Source organism: Chelon labrosus, assembly GCF_963514085.1.
Source record: "Chelon labrosus genome assembly, chromosome: 1".
NCBI classification, from domain to species: Eukaryota; Metazoa; Chordata; class Actinopteri; order Mugiliformes; family Mugilidae; genus Chelon; species Chelon labrosus.
Genome location: NC_140337.1, coordinates 11,499,513 through 11,521,741, shown reverse-complemented (window position 1 = coordinate 11,521,741; position 22,229 = coordinate 11,499,513). Strand labels below are relative to the sequence as shown.

At 46.6% G+C, this 22,229-nt stretch overlaps 1 protein-coding gene across 1 annotated transcript in view; it reads left to right on the top strand.

Annotated features, from left to right (window-relative positions):
• Nucleotides 1–22,229, top strand: part of LOC311488684 (insulin receptor substrate 1-B) — a 45,386-nt gene that overhangs the window by 2,802 nt on the left and 20,355 nt on the right. The window contains exons 2-3 of the mRNA XM_084545521.1: nucleotides 7,953–8,254; nucleotides 8,527–11,704. Of these exons, the coding sequence (XP_084401647.1) occupies nucleotides 7,953–8,254; nucleotides 8,527–11,704 (3,480 nt within the window). The remainder of the gene's footprint in view (nucleotides 1–7,952; nucleotides 8,255–8,526; nucleotides 11,705–22,229) is intronic.

Here is a 22,229-nt window from a genome sequence, read left to right as displayed (position 1 = left end):
CGTCTCGCGTTTGCCCCGGTGAGGAGAGGGAAGAATTCACAGACGGGGGAGAAGCTGGGCGGCGCAGAGCCAGGAGATGCTGCACAGTCTCTCCCTTACATATTTTCCAAGGGAACACTCCCTCAAACCTGATACCTGTGTGGCTGCTCATGTCGCCTCTTTAAAGCCTGTCTGTTGCCGCAGGGGGTGAATCTCCCAGCGGTGAGCCTCAGCAGGAGGTGGAATCACAGTTTAAAGGGTTGAAGTTTCAGTTTCTTTGAATGCGCATTCGTAGATAGTGGGCGCGCATGCGGTGGAATCACAATAAATAGTGCCCATGCGGTCATGAGGGGCTGCTGACTTGGCAGAATCGCCCAAAAGAGAACCAGAAGCCGTCCAGAATCAGCCCCTCTGGAGCCGGCGGTAATTAAACCTAAGCCAGCTGCTGTGCCGGGCAGGATCCCAGTTATTTATTCAGCTGAATCCTCTAAGACCCTTTTAGGCTGCGAGTACAGTATCGGGCTCGAGGGCAGCTATTTGCACAACTATTAGGACTCAGTCGAGTGTGTAAAGGTTTAACCTCGACGGAACGGGCCGAGGCTCGGGCCGAGGCTCGGGTCGCGGCCCGTCGGGTGAAAGGAGGAAAAGAATAAAAAATAAAACGCTCCCTCCGCTGCTGGCGACACCTCGGGAGTTTGTTGACCCCGGCAGAAGATCACGGGAAAACTTTGGAGTCGGTGGCACTGAACGATAGAGAGGCACTATCTGCAAACACACCCACCCGCACGCAAACATGCCAAAACAAACAAGGCCAAAAGGAGATAGAGGCCGACAGCACGGCCTCTGATTTACAGGGCGAGAGAGAATTCATCTGCAGACTTTTTGATAAGCGCTTAATTGTTTTGGCTATTTGGCGAGTAAAAAAGAACAAGCTCGGGTTCCTCTTGCGTTCAGAAATGTGCTCCTTCATCTGTTTGAAATATTGAACTTTTTCCCTGATTGTGAACCACTTCTAGCCTCTGAAAAAGGAGGACGTGCTCCTTTTTGTTCTGTCATACGTAATATGATATAATCAGATAAGCATCTTTAAGTTTTGGACTTCGACGTTTGAGGATGTCACCTCAATGTTTTGGACATTATAAAGACGATTCTCAGACCACTTTCTTACATTTCAGCAGTAAAAATTCAATTAAGACTAAACGATGATGAATAATCTGTAGCTCCTCTAACCCGGAGCGACTTCTGTTCGGGTTTGTTGTGATCCTCTGAGGTCTGTTGACATCAGTGCAGTACAGTAAATCAATGTGGAATACAGTTTTCCGCCTTCAAAGAAATCTCATGTTAAACACTGAGCAGCGACATCTGTTTCCGAATACGATGCTGTGGTTGTTCAGACCAGCGTTTCCTTCACTGTAAACCGGCGTTTGATGTGTGGATTATCGTCATGTCACTTCTGACAGTTTGAAACGAGCGCGCCTGGGTCGTAGCATGCTGAGTGGAGCCAGTGTTTCCGAATCTCACCGCAAGTTCGAGGAGAAGTTGTGTTTTTGAGCGTCGCTTGGCTGCTCCGGCCCATGAGATCTGGATCTCGCCTTTGGCAGACTGAGCTGGGCGATTAAATCTTAAGCCGTGCTTAAGCACTGCTCATCTCCCTAATTAGGCAGCAATTATTGTCTCGAGGGTCAGCCGCTGGTGGCACAGTAGTGCCTGTGTGCTAACGAAGTCGGAGGCGGCTGCGCGCTGTTCGCTGTTTTGTCTGCTGGAGTGGAGCTCCGGCTGAAGAGCTGCCACGGGGTATTTCCTCTGCATAAATAGCTTCTGCACATTAACACCCTGTAATTTCATTTACAACAAGCCAGTCTTGGGCACGGCCAGCTCCGGCTTGCTGTGATGCTGCAGCTCTTTGCGTTACAGTAAAACATCGTGGAGTCGGGAAAGGCCTCGAGTGCTCCTCTACCGCTGCTGCGCGTCGGGGTGGGCTCGGCGCTGGAGCAGCTAGTCAATTAAGTGCTCCGGTTTGATCGACAGCAAAGCAAGGCCAGAGGCAGCGCGGTCCTTTTAGTCGACGAGTGCCAATATGTTGAGCATGATAGAGCCGTGGGGCTTTAGATGCATAGTAACCTTTAATAGCGGCGCCGTATTGATCGCAGTTGGTTGATACTAGCCCATTACTGCTGTCAGTCGGGGGTCAGGGAGTTCACGGGTTGGTATTTATCGGCCTTAAAGTGAATGCATTAGATACACAGATTGAAATTAGTGAATAATCTTCCTCATTAGTCACAGGGCAGTTCCTCTGGGACACGTAGTATAAGCAGAACTGTGACACCAGTATGTAGGCCAAGACGAATTCTAACTTTTAGACTTTAATATTTTGTATTCTGCTGTTAAATAAAAGACACAGTCGATGTGAAAGACATACAAATTGTAAAATGAACCATGTACATGTACTTCTTTTGGGAATGAAATCCCAAATTAAGTAATTAATAAAGCAGATATACTATCAGACCTGTCTGTAGTGATAATAGTTTATGGCCACATATAAGCACTTTAGTATGTGTGGGTCAGGAAGTGTCTTCCAGAGTCCATCCTTCTCTGGGCCAGTATGTCAGATATTCCGTGAATAGCAGGTCAAATATCACTTTAAGCCATTCTGAGTTTGTTGGTGCCTTATTTTAAATCCATTTTAGTTATGCCTTGCAGCAAAGGTTAATACACGCAGTAGCTTTTGGCTATGGGTCCCTTTAACTTGAGTGTAGAGATATACCCAATAAAAGACACCCTAACCCTAATCCAGATCCAGTTTTCTACTAAAAACAAAGTTCACTTTCAAGTTATTCTCACCCAAAAATCTGACAAAACCCTGGATATGTACACAACTCCATATAACATGTATAAAACTGCCTGCCTCTCTACTACACTTAATACATACTGCTGAATCGCTAGAATCTCATTAGCATACTCCCATGTCTCCTCCTCTGTGCAGCACCCCTTCCCACTTCAAGATCTCAAAGGTTTCATCATTTACCGTACTTGACTTGCAAAAGGCCTCATAGCAACGTCTCATCATAAACCTGTCATTGTTTATTTTATTAATGTGTTGCTTTTTAATATTATATAGCTGTGTTTGGTTCAGACTTGCAGCCAAAACTCCACAGGTCCAAAATTCACATCAAAGAACAATCGAGGACTGTGACACCAACTGTGAGGCCGCCTGTGTCTTGGCCAAAAAGTTGCACTTGAACGCACCTCAAAAACTACGTAATTGAAAAGGGGAAACCAGAAGAGCTACGTTTAGCTTTTCTGGCTAGGAAGCTTGGAAGAGCTACAAACTGTCTAATATAGTTGGTCTCTCTGCATGCTGATTAGTTATCTAAAAAGAATCTGAAAAAGGCAACTGGACTTGTGGAGTTTTTTCGAGAAGACATTTCGCCACTCATCTGAGTAGCTTCTTTTTCAGAACTGAAGAAGCTTCACAGACATGTTGATTAGTTGTTCTACAGGGCATTCACTCGACGATCCGAATGTATCTCATAGTGCTGCTGCCATTGTTTGGCAAACGTTTTTTCACTTTGGAAAAGAAGTCCACCTTCTTGAGAACATATTATTTTGTCAAAACCTAATTTTGGAACTGTAGAGGCCTGAAAATGACCATTGTAAAAGCAAAACCTATGTATCGTTCACACTAAACTGTCTCCAAATCGTTTTGGACTTACTGAGACTGAATATTTAATAATTCTCAGCCAGACCCACTAGTAACGTCCAATATGGCTGCCAGTTTGGTGTGGCGTTTTTGAGTTTCAGCTGACTTTCACGCAGCTTTTGTTCTTCTCCGAGGACAGCAACCCTCTGACTGCGTCACCAATAATTTCATGCACTTACGTGCGTGCGTATATCTGCCTAACGCAAACCACATGTGAAATTACCCTCAGGCGGACGCTGTTGTTTGGGAAGCATTGTGTCCCTGAGTGTGGGCCCAGATCGGGGGGATTACAGATGTTGGAGAGGGATGACGAGCGGGGAAGTGGAGGAGTTGAAAAGAGGAAAGTGGGTGCACATGGCGGCCAGAGATTAGGCCAACTGTTTGCACTGCTGGGTGGCTCGCTTGTCGCTCAAATATGGATAAAACGTCCTCCACAGCTGTCTCCTATCTGTGCGAGCTGCTAGCGGGGCGGGGTGGATTGGGGACACGGTAGCTGATATAAGGGGTACAGAACGGGGTTTAGCTCTCGCAAGTTACTGTGAGGCGGTTTGCGGTATTATGGCGCTGCACAGCGTGTTAGGGCAATGAGGTCAGAAACTTGAAAAGGAACCTAGTGAGAGCCATTCGGTTCATTGCCAGGAGTAGTTTCCCCTGATTTACAGGCTGCATTAGCTAACTAAGAAGAAGTCTTGCTATAAATTTGAATCATTTAACTTTCCTATCCAGCAAATCCAAACACTTTTTCATAGAAACGACGCATTACTTGATTGTGAATTGAAGGTGGCCGAGCGGAGACAGTGGAGACACTAGACTTTTGTATTGCTGTGCAGCTGAAAAATGAGCTCTTTGGATTTTAAAACTCATTCTTAGATCAGCTAGAATCCTGCACTGTGGCACAGTTTCTAAGCCCCACGTCCTTGTGTGATAACAGTGGTCATGCTCTGACTCAGAGAAGAGCTATCAATATCCCAGCAGGTAGCCCACATGCTCATCTCCCTTATAGCTAAAAGCCAACAAGAAAGAAAGGGAGACACAGCGCCCCCTCAGCGCCATTAACTCAGCTGTCTGTGAAGGTTCTCAGTCATCCAGGTCATGGTACATCCGGAAAAGGGTTCAAAAAAGGCAACTGGACTTGTAGAGTTTTCTCAAAAAACTCTACAAGTCCAGTTGAACCCTTTTTTGGATTAACTCAGCTGACAGTTGTGTTAGATTGTGTTAGATTATGGCCTGTTTATGTACAGTCTATGATTTCGAGGGAGGCAGCGCGAGTGTCGAAAATAAATCGCCATGAATAGACGCCAGTGTTGCCCGTGTAGGTTGCCACTCTCCAGCCGTACGTAACCCGACAAGTCTCGTGTGTGGTCATGGCGAACGTGAAGTAAACAACTGGTCCCTGAATAAAGCCAGTGTAAGTAGTTTACAGGTTGCTTGAGAAGGGAAATATGACGCCAAAACACCTTGTATGTACCCCTTTGACCCAAAATACACGCCTCCTCAAGGTTGCATGAAGGTTGGTCGAGTGTTTTTTCTGCACACATCGCCCTTATTCAACCAGCAAGATGCTTCATTACCTCCAGGTGCGATTTGCTTTCATGCGCTTCCGGCTTCAGCTCCTTAGATTGATATCCGGCTAAGGGCCGCACCGTGTGCATGTTTTGCTGAGGGTTCATTATGTCGGATAGGGGAGTGTGCTGCACGGAAGTTGACCGGCTGATAACCTCCTTATGCAAAATGAAAACATAAAAAATGCACTGCTTTCTAAAAAGCCATCTCCGGTGAGTACCTCACTGCCATAAAGACACCCCAGGGGGAAGCCAGGGGAAATCTATAATTCATACTGCTCTGTGTAGAATCAAGCTCAGCTTTATGTAACCACAAGCAAACGTCTGTGATGCCTGATCATGGTAAATCTGTCTTCATCTCCGTGTGATTCTAGCGAAACCTCCTGAACGGTTTTCAGTGCTTTGAGAGTTGTCGATAAGTATGCATAGCCGGACTGGCCCGGAGATCAAGGGGGTGTGTTTAAGTGCCGTTGAGGGCACAGCCGAGCTTTAAGGCTGCACTGTACTCAAAACAAACAGCACACTTGTGCTTTCCTCAAGACACAGTAAATGGCCTCTTGAAAAGGAAAAGATACTCTTCGAGGAACATGCTGTACTGCAATCTGAGTCAATCAAATCACAAGAAGCAGTGAGCTAAAAAAAATATTTAAAAATAAAGTAACCCCCTAATTAGATGCATCTGAAGGCCCCTTTCCCCCCCTCCCTAATTGCCCTCCGATATCTCTGCAATCTCTTGCAGTCCCTCATTCTCCTGGTCCCCACTGAAAAGTCCCGAAACCATTTCTTCCTGTTGTAAATCTAAATCGAGGAAGCAAACAAGGGTTCTTGCACAGAGGCCCTCGCACACAGGGAAAAAAAAAAAAACACACACAGTACATGAAACAGGCATGCATGGCCTTGAGTGAGTCATCTAATGTAGGGGGAGTGCCTCCACACAGCTTCTAAGCCGCAGCCTTGCTAGCTTTTCACAAAACATCTATTCTGGGTCCTTTTCAAGTTTTGAGCGAGCTGTCCTCCAGTTTTCAGGGAAGCAAACTAGAACAAGACTCGGAGACTTATCCCTCTTTTGCAATCGCGAGTGAAAATGTTTTGAGGAGATCTGGGGAAGTATTTGTCACAATGGCAGCTCAGCCGATATGGCGTCCACGGTGCACGCTGCGGCTTTTCGTCTGCATATGGTTGTCATTGTAAGAATTGCAGCAGAGGCGCGGTGAAGGGAGACCAAACGCATGCAGAGATACAAGGATATATTTGTATTGCTGTGGGCTGGCTCCGTTACGGGGCCAAAGTCGTCGCTTAAAGCAGAATATCATACAAACTTTGTGAAAATATGACGTTTCACTCAACTGTCATAAAATCGCTGGTATCATCAATTTGTCAAGGTGCCAGATGTGGAGGGCAAATGAGGCAGGTGCCTAAGTTAACCATAATGCACAAAGAATGTCCTGTTGCCATAAAGGGAGCAGGTGAGCTAATTTATGAATGTTTGTTCCTCCAGTTTTGTACTTTGATTCAGTGTTGTAGATAGTTATCATGCTCGGGCATATCCAACCTGGCATTATGACAGAGAAAACTTGAGTAATGTTGGGAAGATAAGAACCTTTTAAGGGAGGGTTCCTCGAAGAAGAATAAGAAACCACCCCAAACATGAGTCACATGATGTGTTTCTATCATCCGTTTTAGTCAACAGATGTGAGGTCCTTTGTGGTTGGAAGTAAATGAGCTTAGAGGTGATAAACTCACAGGCAGTGTCACTTGCTACTGACTATGAATTTCACAGCACGATACCGTTAAGGTACTTTCCCAGGATTATAAGAACATTTCTTGCTTCAAATCTGTGAACAATGCAGTAAGACTTAAGACTTAGAACAGGTGGATAAATATTAAGTGGTTAAAATAACTTCCCTACCTTTGTTTGGCCCCTACTAGCCTAGGATCAAATATCATGAAGGCCTTTCCCTCCTGTGTTTCATCACCTCTGTAAATCCCTACTATATGAATACAACACTTAAGGCAAAGGATGAGTGGACTGCCTGTAAAGCTGCTAAAAGACTAGAGTTTATTAGTTTACAGAACCTGGTTTATTGTCAATGGAGCAGCTCCAGAAAATGGCTCATTTTTTTTTGTTTGTTTTTTTTTAATTATGATTTCATGCCTTCAGGTTTTCCGCCTTCAGCTTGCATTGTTTGTTTTGGAGAAGATTCACCGGTTAGCCTTTCCACAACTGTTCCTTTTCTTTCACGGTCATCATTTTTGTGCAGCACTTTACTTGTCAACAGTTTAATTTTTCCACGCTGGTGGTGTTTGTGCATTTGTGTGTGACAGGACTAGGCTGTGCGCGCTTGCGCTTGACAAATGAGACCCCAGTTATGGAGCCTGCAGGTACAGCGAGCCAGTCTCACAAGCTTGTGCATGCTGCGTTTGAACTCGGATCTGGTTTAAAAATCAGTGAAAAGCTCCGTATCAGCACAGCTTGCATAATAACGGCACCTTGCCCTCCACTAAAGGGTAAATAGTGGTGGTTTGACCTGGTATTTCCTGCATGAAGGTCATGTCAGTGCTGTGTAGCAGCAGCTGTATTTGGCAGTGTTCTTCATAAATACTACTGTACAACGCTTTAATGACCTTTCTGTTTTATTCTGTTGAGTCATAACCTCATATTTTTCACTCCACCAACATTTTAATCCTCTGTTTCTGTCCTCTTCCTGAAGGTAAGAATCCCACTGAAAATGGGGCTGCGGGGGACTATGGAGTGCCTAATCCTGGACCTGCATTCAAAGAGGTGTGGCAGGTGAAAGTGTGGCCCAAAGGCTTGGGTCAGGCCAAGAACTTGGTTGGCATCTACCGCCTTTGCCTGACGGACAAGACAGTAAACTTTGTGAAACTCAACTCTGATGCTGCCGCTGTGGTGCTGCAGCTGATGAATGTGAGACGCTGTGGCCATTCCGAAAACTTCTTTTTCGTTGAGGTGGGACGCTCTGCTGTGACAGGCCCGGGCGAGTTCTGGATGCAGGTGAGTCTGTAATCTAAAGTCTCTGCTATTGAGACAGTCTTTAACCCCCAATCACATACATGTTAAGTACCTGTAATCTATAGAATGAAAGAAACGTCAAAGTATGTGAGGTTTCGCAAATCCAGTTAAATTAATTCCCGAAGGATATTATACATATAAAAAAGACAGTCAAAACAAAATTGAAAATTTCTGTGATTTACTGTTTGAAAATGAACAACTAGAGGCAGACAAAATTTAGATTTAAGATAACAGACGTCTGTCTCATTTCCTAGGTGGATGATTCGGTGGTGGCCCAAAATATGCATGAAACTTTGCTCGAGGCAATGAAGGCACTGAGTGAGGAGTTCCGCCAACGCAGCAAGTCTCAGTCAAGCTCTGGCCCTGGAGGAGGTGCTACTGCTTCTAACCCAATCAGTGTTCCCTCACGCCGCCACCACCCAAACCCTCCTCCTAGTCAGGTGGGCTTTATTCGCCGGCCTCGAACGGAGCCTCCCGGAGGAGCTAACAATGGGACAGCAGTCGGCAGTGCCAGTGCTTCTCCCACACCTCGGCATAGCTTCCCGAGGTCACGCACTGCCAGTGATGGGGGGAAAGGTGAGGACGGGATAACGGGGTCCACGCCACTCCATGGTGTGAACTCCAGCCCTTCCACCATTGGCTCCTGCTCCACCACCCCAATCCTCAGATCAAAGTCCGCCCGTTCAGCCCCTACCACAGCTGCTAAAACTCCCCTTGGGTTGATGCGCTCTGTTTCTACACCAGCGCCCTCACCTGCCCCAAGTCTCTCATCTAGCTCAGGGCATGGCTCGGAGTTTGGAGGTGTAACATCTCCTGCTGGTGCTGGTCCAGGGTCTGGTGCTTACAGTCGTGTCCCCTCTCATCATGCCTCTGTCTCAGGTTCACCGAGTGACTACGGCTCCTCAGACGAGTATGGTTCTAGTCCGGGGGATCACACGCTCCTCCCCTCCCCATGTCTGCCCGGAAGCTCTGTTAGTAGTGTCGGCAGCCAGTCCCTTAGTGAGGATGGAGCCAACTATATCCTCATGGGCCAACGTAGTGGTGGAGGAAACAGTAATCAATGTGGCTTGACATCTAGCTCATTGCCTGCACCAGGAACACCAGCCTGTGGCTCACAACCCCAAAACAAGAGAGTGCTACGCCGCTCCTCCAGCCGTGAATGTGAAGCTGAACGTAGGCTGCTGAGCAAGCGGGCCTCCTTACCTCCTATGGCCCTGGAAAGGCTGGCCCCTCGTCAGCGCAGAGCTGAGGAGCCAGCAGATGAAGATTCGGCTGATTATGCAATCATGTCAAGGAGCACCAGCCGAGAGTCCTTTACGTCCTCCTGCTCCTCCACACAGCGGGAATCTTGCATGGGTACTGGGTCAGCAGGAGGAGGAGGAGGAGGATACTTGGATGTGGCAGGGGAATTCAAAATTGAAGGGGGCGGAGGAGCAGGTGGTGGTGTTGATTTAGGTGTGGACAATGGGTACATGTCCATGCTGCCAGGAGTCACTCAACCTCCGCCATCCCTATCCCAATCCTTGGCTGTCTCTGTCCCTGACTCAGACTCAAAACCTGCTGATGATTACATGGCCATGACCCCTAACAACAGTGTGTCTCCTCCACAGCAGATCCGACCACCAGCTTCTGATGGATATATGATAATGTCCCCCAATAGCAGCTGCTCCCCTGACCAGCGTGGAGGTCTCTCTGGAGGGGCTTGGGTTGGTAGTGGCAGTGCAGACAGCAGGGCAGGCAGCGACTATATGAACATGTCTCCAATTAGCACACGTTCTGTAAATGGTAGTCCCCCACCTCCTGAGCCTACCTGCCACTTAGAGACCAGCTCGCAACAACAAGCCCCCAAGATGGTGTATTCTTACTATTCCCTTCCCCGGTCGTACAAACATAACCCTTCTGCTGGACATTTTGACGATGGTCCTGGACGAGGCAGAAGGCCCAATGGAAGTTGCAGTAGGGGAATGGGTGGAGGTAGAACCAGTGGGTTGCGTCAGGAGCAGCCACCAGCAGGCAATGCAGTGGCTGGCCGTCACCTTTCACTCTCATCTTCCTCATACTCCTCTAGCTCAGCCAGCAGTGAGAGCCTTGGGGAGAGCGAGGACCGGACTACTCAAGTGTTGAGCAACATGACTGGGGGAACTCAGTCCAAAGATGGGAGTAAACTCCAGCAGAGGCGAGGCTCTGGTGGGTTGTCCAAGCAGGGTAGCCATACTAGAAACAGACCAGTGAGCCTGTTTGTTGACGTATCCAAAGCGAACACCCTTCCAAGGGTCCGTGAAAACCCCTTGCCCCCAGAACCTAAGAGCCCTGGGGAGTACGTAAGCATTGAATTCAAAGGGGAGAAGTACTACCAGAATGGGCTTGTAGGAGGGCGTGGCAGGGGTCTTAGGCATGGCTTATCACTGCCTCATGGCTCAAGCAACCAGCATTCTCAACACAGGCCGTCTTCTTGCGTGGGGAACTTTATACCTCTCTCCCGGAGCCCCTCTGCCCCCATCACTCCCCCGGCTGCCTCGGAGTATGTCAACATGGACCTGGGCCCTTCTCCATCCCCCTCTCCCCTCTCCCTTACCCCACTAGTTTTCCCCTCTTTCAACACACCTCCCACACCTCCAACTCTTGCTCATGCCCCTAAAGCATGTAATCATGGTACTACTGGCCCTCGTGATGAGGGGGCTGAAGCAGCTGAGGCCCCACTAAGGAAAAGCAGAGAAAGTGTTCCCTCAGTGACGGAGTCCCCTACATCCTGTGGAGACTACACAGAGATGGCCTTCAGCTTGAATAGCAACACCGTCCCTCGTTCGTCATCCAGTGTCTCCCCCAAAGTCCCATCTCCCACCAGGACTGATCCCTCTGTTCCTGGCCTGTCAAGGGGTCTGGACTTCCCTCTAACAAAATCAGGACCCAATCCAGACCAGGGGGCAAAAGTTATTCGGGCTGATCCCCAAGGACGCAGACGGCACTGCTCAGAAACTTTTCTTGCTTCACCTTCCCTCCCCACCTCTACCTCTACTTCCTCTTCAACTGCCTCCCTCTTTCCAGAACACACCCAGGCTGTGGCCCGCCGGCTGGGCTTTGAAAACATGCTCTGGGGGAATGGTGCTGTGACTGATTCCCCTACCCAATTCCCCATCCCCGGGCAGCAGTCGCTTCCCACAAACACTCAGACTTCGTCCGCAGAGCAAGGCCTTAACTACATAGACTTGGACTTGGCCAGCAAAGAGACTCCTCATCTGGGCCTGGACGGGCCGTCAGGAAGCCAGGGCCCATCTCGCCTCTTTTCTGTACTAAATGCAGGTTCGGGTGTCGGGGGAGTGGGTGCGGCAGTCGGCAGCAGCAACAGCTCAAGCCTCAACACGTATGCCAGCATTGACTTCTACAAATCAGAGGAGTTGCGGACGCATCAAAATGGAAACAAGGAGGGAACAGGTATGAGTTTTCTTTTCCCTTTCGTAAAGCATGTGTTTGTATTCAGCATCAGGGGTTTTGTTTTCTCTTCACACAAGCAGACTTTGATGTCTCTGTCACCTTTTTCTCCGTCTCACTGTCTCATCCTACAGTACATGCATTCTGTCACGTGGTTTAGCGGGAAAAGAATATGCTTTCAAGATAATCCAATGGAGCTCAGTCCCCCTTTCCATCTATGCTTGTAATCAAACTTCACTTGGCGCCAGATTAAAATAGACACCCTTCTGATTTGTGTGACTGTCTGCATTAATCCCCAGTATAAAATACAGATCCACTGCTCAGACAATTCGGCGATTGATGTCCTTGTCTGTGCCTTGGTGTATGCACTGTTTTTACCTGATGTGATTAGGTAAGGTGTTAAAGGCCAGATGGTCTATTGGAATATCAATGAATATCGATATTCTGGAAATGGCTATTGATCCTCTTGGAGCTTCTTGAATGTTGTGTAAGGACTCTCAGTCCTGCAACACTGACTCATTTCAGCTTTCCCTTTCGGTGTTTGGGTGCAGAATAAAGAGCCGTTAATTTTACGTTTATGACAACCGTTTGAATCATTCTGCTCCGATTGAGCCATTGTTTTTTTTTGAAGAGGAGGGCTGTCACAGACATCTCACTGGTGTGCTACTCTTAGCAAAGGAAGCCATTCAGACTTGCCATTGAAGCGTTGTGCTCCCAAGTTCAATAAAGTTGAACTTTGACCCCGTTTCCCGTTGACCTGTCAATTGCAAATTCTCCACTGTGACAGGAGAAAAATCTTCACGTTTCAGGTTTTATCGTAAAACATATTTTTTATATTAGTTTCCAGAGCTCTGTAACTTATGAGGGAACGTATGCAAGTGGGGTTGCCAGGTTTGTACATTTGGCTATAAAAGTTTGCAATGATTTGTACATTACTTAATCGCTGCTGAAAGCTCTAGTCTGTTACAGATTTAAAAGATGTTTTATGATCAGCATTTGTTCCTATAATGGCATGCTTTTAATAATATTGTGTTGGGTTCCTGCTGCAGTTGAATCAGTCTATCAACCTTTTTTTGTCAAGAAGGCAGGTCAATAAGGCCAAATGATGAATTTTCATTTCATTTACATTTTTTTTCCTACTGCGTGGGGCAATTTTCTAGCCGCCGGAGGTCACCACAGCTAAACAATGCCTTAACTAACTCACTGTGAGACGTTTCCTCATAGAATAACATTCCCTTTGAACCACTGTCTGCACTAAATTGGCCCGTTAAGGGATCGACGCCTGCAGTTTAAGCAGATAGAGCAGCATTTAAATGGAGATGTGGATTTATATGCATCAGTAAAACACTCGGTAGTCTTGCTTAACCTTCCACAGTGGGGCTCTTGTGATGTACGCACTCTGCCAAGCCTTGTTGTTTATGTAGCCCTGCAAGCTTCCACATGATTTGTACCGTAGGTTGTCTTAGACTTAAACCTCTTGGGTTTTTGTGGTGAACTTTTCATAGCTCGGCTCCGCAGTTGGATTTAATGAAGAATTTAAAGCATTAGCAAAAATTCATCATGGGATCTTGCGGTGAGTTCTGCACGGCCGAGCTCGACAGTTGGTTTTCATGGATTCCTCAGATGGAAACGGACCATCAGTCCGCATCCATACGTCGCATACGTGTTGGTTTTATTGGGAATCTGAGGCCGTGTTGGAGGAAGCGGCGGGCGATCGGGGTGTATTTTAAATAGAAATGCCAGCAGGTTACCACAGTGGGACCATATGGGCTCTGGCTGCTGAGAACGTCAGCAGGGCAGCGTGGGGGAGAATGTTACACATTGGCTGTGAATGTTGAGATGGGGCCAGTGTTTCACTCACACAGCTCTCAAATGCCTCTGTACAGTGTTCCCCCTCCTTTCATCCCTCCATTCGGCCTCCCCCTCTTTCCTCGTCCAATAAATGATCCTTTTGTGTTTCTGCCGCGGTGGGCCGGCGGGCCTCTGCAGGGCCAAGCCCCAAGACTACAGGACTCTGTAAACTTTTTTCTCTTGTAGTCTGTTATAGTTTGTCTTTTCTGTCTTGCTTGCATTATTCTTTTCTTTTTTCCCCCCTTCATTGCTGTCCTTGTATCTTTGTTTTTCTGTTTGACTACTTGTCCCGGTTCATTCTTCGCAGTGTTTGTCCCAATCTGACATCTAGGCTGACAGATTTTTGAAATTCCTTCCCTCCCTCCTGTTCACTACACATACTATTGTTCCACATTTTTTTTTTCATGAAAACCTCTCTTGTCTTTAAGCCCCACGTCCTCCTCCCCGCTCACATTGTCTTTCTGTCTGTCGTTTAAATGCAGACACGTTCAAAAATAGATTTTGGTCTCGAGCTGTTTTCCTTTTGCCTTGGCGATCTGAGAAAAACAAAAACCGAACAGCGAGCACACAGCGTTGGTACGACCGATCGCTCTGCTACTACACACAAAAATATAGCTTTGAAACGATTAATTATCTTGTCTGCATGGATCCCGTGTGTGTGTGTGTGTGTTTTAAGAGTTCGAATTGGCTGTAATTACAGGGATTTTTCCTCCAACAGGCACCAGCTTGTATAGGAAAAGACTGTGCATATGTCTCAGGGGTGCGTTCTTCTGGCACTGAGGGCCAAAGGCTAAAATTGAACATCAGTAGTGGGACGTGTGCCAGGAACAATCCCATTGGGCAGCGGTTATGTAATATGTAGTGTGTAAAAATAACCTCTCGATTTAGATAACGAGGAAAAGCACGGTGACTTGTTTCAAACCAAGTCACACTTTTCTAGAAAAACATATGTAACAACAAATGTGGCGTGTGCATTTTTTTCTCCTTTGCAGATAATGTTGCGTACAGAAAATGTGAGCGTGTTTGTGTGCGACTGAGTCTGTCAGTGGCGTGACCTTCGGCAGAGCACAGTGGAACATTAGTTTACGATGTGGAGATGGTTTTGGGGACAAAATGTTAATTTAAATTAAATCAGCCACCACTCCCACAGCCTCCTCCAGGAAAACCATGTGAGAAAATTTTATTATCTGCGCTCCCAGCTGTCCCTCACCAGCCAATTATTGTATTTCTTTACCATCTGGAGGGGGATCTTTATGTCGCTCTCAAAATAAACTTTAGCCCTTGAAATTCCTTCCGTGGGACACACGACTTTACCCACAAGGATGAAGTTTCTTATGGGAAAATGCAGGCAAATAAATGTATCTGCAGCCTAGATGCATGGTAACAGAGCCACATTTGGACGCGCTCGCTAAAATTCATACTCGTCATTCATCGAAATCGGTAATAAATTGTGTTTTGTTGTCCTCTAATTTTGAATGACACTCATGTTGTTGTTGTTGACGGACCACAGAGGGGAGGCGGTTTGTAGTTGTTTACCGTTTCCTAATTGTGCAAAACTCATGCATAACTGACCGATTTGATCAGTATCTACAGTGCGTGGGGTGGGGGAAAGCTGACTCAAGCTGTTGGCATGTATCTTGAGGTTTTAACTTTTGTCAAGCTGATTTTATTATTTTGTGGATTTTTTTTCTGTACTTTTTGAAAACTGGACCATTGAAAACTTGTGAGGAATTAATTAGACTTTAGTTCAGTGGGTAATAAGGTTATAATCAAACTTTATATCTTTAATTTTATGGAAGTGTCTTGCAAAAATCTACAAATTGTTAACAATTGCATATAAAGAAAAATAAAGCGCGCCTACCTTCTTCCATCAGTAATTTCTAGTCCTAAAGAGAAAAAAACGAGTCCTAAAGAATCAGGTTTAATTGGTACCATTGGTCTCTTGGCCGAGTCGGCTGCTTGTTGGCACAACTCGCTTCTCTTAAAAGTTGCTGCACATGTTGGCCACAAAGGAGTAAAGGGAAGCGACACAGCACACGGCCGACTGCCTTTAGTAACCAAATCCTCTCCAACTTAGACAATAGAAGTGATTTGTAATTGACTCCCATTCATTTCCTGCGTGTAATTAAGTAATTGCGAAGACAGACGCAAAGATAAACTGCAACCAATTTGCATGTAAATAAACTAATTTAAAGCAGACAAAACTGAAAGTTAAATGTAGTATGTGTGAGTAGGAGCAGTCAAATTTAATCGTGGACCATTTAGGTCATAATTTTACTCTTAAGACTAAACACTTTAAGGGTTACTAAGGGTTTGTTTTAAGTCCCTCTACAGTCAGAATCTTTGTTGTTTGGTACTAGAGGACTGTGTACACCTTCATGACCTGAAGGAGGGAAGCATTACTGTCCTCAACTTAAACTTGACAACATTAATTATTGATATTAATAACTCCTTTGCACCCACTATATTTCAATATTCATGCAATCTGCATTTTTAATGAGGCACAACAACCATTTTCTACCAGCCTTTTTATGGATAAAACACCATTTATCAAATAAAACCACGTATTTTTATGTCTTAAAACATGTCTGCTAAAGATCTCCTCATGTTTCTCGTGTTGACTGACATCTTTTTACAATATCGCTCCGTTTTGATCTTGGAAAGCGTCGTTATAACCAGGAAATGGTTGTGAAAACTATAAAAAAAAGATGTTAAAATGAACCATATAATTTCATCTGCTCGCCAACAAACAACGCATACAGTAAATTCCTGCATCCAGCAGGCCTGTCCAGGGTGTGTGTGATCCAAGCCGACGCTAGCTTAAGTTGACGGCGCTAGTAGTGTTATGTAAAGCGCGCACCACGTGGACGGGACATGACCCCCAAAGAGGGTGAGGCTCAGGGCACAGTGTGTATAAATATGTGTGTGTGTGTGTGTGTGTGTGTGTGTGTGTGTGTGTGTGTGTGTCAGTGTGTGTGCGCGCGTTCACTTGTTTATCTGCTCAGAGTGTTTTAACCTCATTTGTGCTTCGTGCTGGCGGCAGACTGAGCTCCAGCCTGCTCTGTGGAGTTAGTCTCTCAGCACGGCGAGACGCGGCTCCGCTCATATGTATGCAGAGCGTAAACTCACACAGATGTGCGGCTAAAGTACCAGCGCCGAACATGTGGATGCTAAATCCGAGGCTGACCTTTTAAAAACGCTTGCATTTCTTCGCAGTCACTAATGGGGGGGAATTCGAACGCTATTATGTTATTTTCAGCATCCTCTTTAGCATTTTTTGAGATTAAGGCAGACAAATAGCAACGCAATTAGTTACAGCAACTTCATAATATCAGATTTTATCAACTAATTAGCCGCCCAGATTTTCCTCTTTTGTATTCGAGTGTTGTATAATCGGCTGTTTGGAAACGAAAAACAGGACCAGGTGGGAGGTGGGAGGTGGGAGGTGCACCCCTGCATCTTACGATTACATAATCCATATTAAACTGGAAATTAGCTTGAGTTTCTCCTCGCTGCAAACTCAACTTTCCTTCATTAGCCTAATTACAGCCTTACACAACTGATCTGGCCCCACGGGATGGTGCCAGAAAAAGCTGCGTCTTTACATGAGGACAGCGCAGTGGCCTGAATCCATTTCCTCTTCAGTTCGAGTAAACAAAAGCCATCTCTCTGTGTTTATTTAATGTTACCCTCGCACATTTATTTAGATTTCTTTGGATGGTTTTCACAGCGCGCGTCCGCCAAGGATCTTTTTTTGGCGGGCAGTTTGTTTTTGTTAAAGTCAAGGATGTATCTTCCTCTGAAGTCCGGCTGGCGTTGTTTGGGTGGTCTGTTCAGGGAGTCACCGAAACTCACGCCGCACATGACAAAGATCTCTCCTCTGTTTGGGTTTCGAGGGGAGACTGAAGGTTGTACGGGCCCGTGTGTTCGTCACATCGCACGTGCGCGCTTTGCTTGAACGCCGAGGCGTGCTTTTCCCACTGGCGCGCCGGCACCTCATCGCAACCCTCCGCCTCAACCAATCAGGCGAATCCGACGACTAGAGGAGTAAGCAGAGAAGCGCTTCCGAGATATGTGACGGGGTTCGGCAAAGTCCGACAACCGTCAGCAGTGAGAGTCCAACGACACAACGCTCTGAAAGTACCGAGCAGCTGGAAACTCTGCAGTGGCCTCACAAAACTCTTTGTATCCACATCTGGCGCCGTCATGGAACTCCACTGCAGAGTTTGGCTGCGAGGAAATAATGTGTGACAGGACTGCCACCTGAAAAACAGGTGCTGTAGAGTGGAGATGAGTCATGATGATAATGATGATGTTACAAGTCAGTATGTAACCGTGTGAATATATGTCTGGGTAAGACGCCTCAAACGTGCTCAGAGTCTCAAACTCAAAAAGTCACCAGGCTCATTTAGTAAACATGCAGCTGTTTGCTGTGACCTTTTACTTATCCTGGTTACTGTAAACCAAGATGTTTCTGTTTTAATTCAGGCCGACAAGAGTTCTATAAACTTTACTGAAATATATCTGCTGGCTTTCAAGCTTATCGGTCACTAAATCGTTACACCGTGGTTTCTCTCCATCGGGATGTTAAACCTCTCGAGAGTCATCACTCATGGTGATTGGCAGGTAAACATTCAGCTAACAAAGCAAGGTATGAGATCAGATTGGCCACAGCCGGTTCAGAGACTCCACTGTGCCAGCGTAGCCTTAAAATCAACAGTTGTTCACTGTTTAATATCAAGTTTTTTGAACTGCTTGAAACCGCTTTCCCCTCTGAAAGAAACAGTCTCCTAGTCTATTTATAGTAAAAGCTGTGCCAGGAATTTCAAAATAAAACACCTCCCAGTCGTATATCAGATCAACAATTCAAATGTTCTCCTCCTGCTTAAAAAAAAAAAAATCTCAATTCAGGAAGTCAACAACATCGAGCAGACAAAACACTTTAGAGACAGCCCTGGTGGAGTTAGAAACCAGGACAGAACAAAACTGTGACGTGGCGACCTCCCACCTTGGTGAGGTGGGTACCAAGGTGAACTGATCTCGGTTTTGAGGCGACGACCAGCGGGAGCGCCATGTGACGCAAACTGAGCCCCCCGAAGTCATAGCGTTGAAACACAACTTTGGTCGCTACCACCAAATTTGGGCTTGGAGCGTCGGGTGAACCCGGATGAAGCGTTGCCGCTGCTGCTGCTGCTGCTGTCGATTGTCGATGGTGTTTTCTTTAAAATAAAGAGCAATGGCAGCAAGAAAAGCTACCTCCGTCCACATCCCAGCTGTACTGTTACATTCTGCTTGTTTCACTTGGAAACGTTTGAGGTTGAGATACACAAGTGGGTTACCGAGGCAACTAGAGCCTGGAACGTCCACTAGCGACCAGCCGTCTGCTACAAGAAGATGTGCAGTGACATGTTGAGTTTATGTGACACTCTCAGATGTGTCTCACTTGGACGCGCGTTATTGGTTTCCTTTGTGACTTCAATGACTGAGTTGTCGCTGATGCTTTCCATTGTGCGCGCTGTTTCATGCGTTGCCTGAGGTCCACTCGGCCGCTGACTCATCTTCCATCGAGTGTGATGCGAGGAAGAAGAGGAAATGGGTGGATTTGGTTCTGCAGGATGAATAGAGACTAAATCTCTTTTGTGTGTGTGTGTGTTGGATATCGTGCGTGCAGTCTCTCTTGCGCACTTGTTGAGCATTCATGCGCCTTTCTCCCAGCTGATTATTCTACAGATGAGGTGAACTGTTCTTGTAAATAAATGCCGTCTTTGGATGGATGGATTATTTTATTTTTTTCCCATTTCTCGGTTTGCAGCTTACGTACGTGCGTGCGTAATGTTTACCATCCCGGCTTCGTATTTGCTTTCATACTGTTGCTGTTTGCCTCGTTTCAACAGGCATCAAAAAGCCTTTTCATTAGGCGATGTTGACGCTCAAACACCGAAGCTGGAAGCGCCGACAAGCGAGGAGAATGGATGAGGATGCTTGTCACTGCGTTTTCTAGGGCAATGAGGGAGGAGGAGGAGGGGGGGGGGGTGGATGTTGAAAAGAAAAGAGAGAAGGAATGGGAGCTGCAGAAAAGAGAAAAAATGATTGATGTTGACGCGAAGGGAGGAGGCGATGAAACGTGAATAGGATTTAAGTCATCAAGATGGTATTAGATGAGAAAATCAGACATTATCCAATAAAAAAAAAGTTGTTGTGTCATGTGTTTGTTGCCTTGGCGATTACCGGCGCAGAAAAGTCATTCATTTGTTGCTCGTCTCTCCTTTTCACTCCCTCTCCGCCGGCACGTTATCACCCATCTGGTTTTGTTTTCGCTGACTCCTCTTCTTCCCAAGACCTTGACCAGACTTCTCATCGCCCACCACATACCTTTTTATTTTTCTAAAGCGCTCGCGGGCGGCTCCACGTCGCTTGGTGCGATCTCGCGCATTGAGTCAAAGGAATGACGCACCCGTTCGTGGACGAGTGTGACTTTCACAGTGTATTCACGAGGTCAGGGCGAGAGCAGCGGCGGCGGCATCAGACCTGAGTGGCTTCATTCTTGAGCTCGTCACATGAAGCTGAAGTGGGACAGATCAGCTGATAGGACAAAGTCTGTGTGTTTGTGTGTGTGTGTTGTGTATGATTCCAGTAATTCTACACGCCCAGTGAGGGTCATATCTCGTTTCCGGGCCGTGGTGAATCGGACACATTCATCAGGTATCGCTTACATACTCGCGTACACTTAACTGCCTTATCAATTCATTCCGCGCTGTGCTCGCACTCTAGGTAAACGCACGCAGCACGTGTTCTGAAGTTGCTCGTCAAGCTGTCGAGCTCTGACAAGTTGACTTAACGACACCGGTGTTTGATTATCAGGAGTTACTGTCAGGTTGAATACATTTTTTTTTTTCTTGCTTACTCAATCAAATCAGCACATCACCACACACCTCAGCTTGACTGAATGAAACTAGGAACGTTTTTTTTTTTTCTTCTGGGGTTCAGCTCTGAACGTATTCTGCAGCACAACATGCATGCATGGCAGGACAGTGTGTATATAACTTTAAAACCAACACAAACACAACAAAATATAAAAAACAGAATGTAAATGGATAAGGAAAAGTAAGATTATACACGCCAGTCTGCTGAATATTGTGTAGGTCTCCCTTGTGCCTCCAAAACAGTTCATCAGAGAATGGACATGGGTCTTCTGAGGGTGTCCTGTGGTGTCTGGCAACAGAATGTTGTTAGTGGGGGGCCTTTGAGTGGAGGGGCCTCTGCGGATCATCCCTCAGATACTTGATCAGTGTGGGATCTAGTGAATGTGGAGGCCAGGTCAACACCTTGTGCTGTTCTTCATGTTGTTTTAGTTGTTCCTAAAGTGTTTTTGTGTGTGTGTGCCTGTGTCAGGCTGCATTCTGCTGGGGACGGCTGCTGCCATCCTTTGCTATGGGGTGGGGGTGCCTGGTCTGGTCTAGGTGGGTGGTACATGTCTAAGTAACATCCACATGAATGAATGCCAGGTCCAAAAGTTTCCCAGCAGAACATTGAATTGTCACAAGATGGTCAGTGTTATTTACTTCTCCTGTCAGTGGTTTTAATGTTGTGGCTGATCGGTGTATGGCTGCAATCTCAGTCACAGAAGAACATGTTTCTTTTTTATTTATTTTTTCAGCAGCGACAGTCCTGCTTTCCTTCATCCATGACATGTCTCAGCTGGGGGTTAAATGACTTGCTCAAGAGCTCCTTGACGGCACCTCAGTCGAGGCCCCTTTTGTATTTTGTGTGTGTTACTGGTGAGCTGCCCAGCCGAGCGAATGGTAATTAGGTAGTAAAACCTCGACTAATGGCTCAGTACTCTGGTCATGTTTTGACTGACTAGTGCCTTATTCACATGCATTTACACACTCACACACACACACAAGAGAACACACAGGCAGGGGAGTGAATTGTATTGGCAGCTTGGTCAGTCAAAGAGGCGCCTCTGGACAGACTGAATGCGTGTGTTCGTGTGTGTGTGTGTGTGTGTGTGTGTGTGTGTGTGTGTGTTCATGCCTTGACGACTGTCTCCACTGAACCTGTCGTTGGGTTTGACAGAAGAGCGCCTGATGGCCACACCTGCGCCCGCTCGCTTTACGCTTTGAAGCCGTTTAGTCACATTCTGTCTGGTTCGCACACATTCATGAAAATACGCAACTAAATTACACACACACACACAAACTCTCTCAGAACGTCTGCCTCGCTTTTAATAGGAAAAGCTCAAAACAGATCAGCCGAGCCAATCACCTTTCAGGAAGCGGGGATCAGCCAAAAGCTTCTGCACTAATGGCCAAAGTAACCTTCACTGACCGTCTGCGTCTAACACACACTCCTCCACACACACACACACACACACACACACCTCATTTCTCTTTTGTCAATCATGTTTTGCTCATTCTGTTTTGAACAAAGCCCCTCTGCCCCGCCGTTCCTCCCTCCTCAGCTCTCCAGACCTCTTTCTTCTCCTCCTCTTCCTGCCTTTTCTCTCTTCCCCCAGCCGACTCTTTGTCCGCGCTCCTCTTTTATTTTCACGCCGGCCGTGGCCCGGGCCGCGTCCCTCGGATGTTTAAACTTGGGCGTGTGAGCCGCGCTTGTGCGCGCGGTGTATGCGGAGCGAAACTGTGGCACGCTGCCATCCGTCACACATACAGTACAT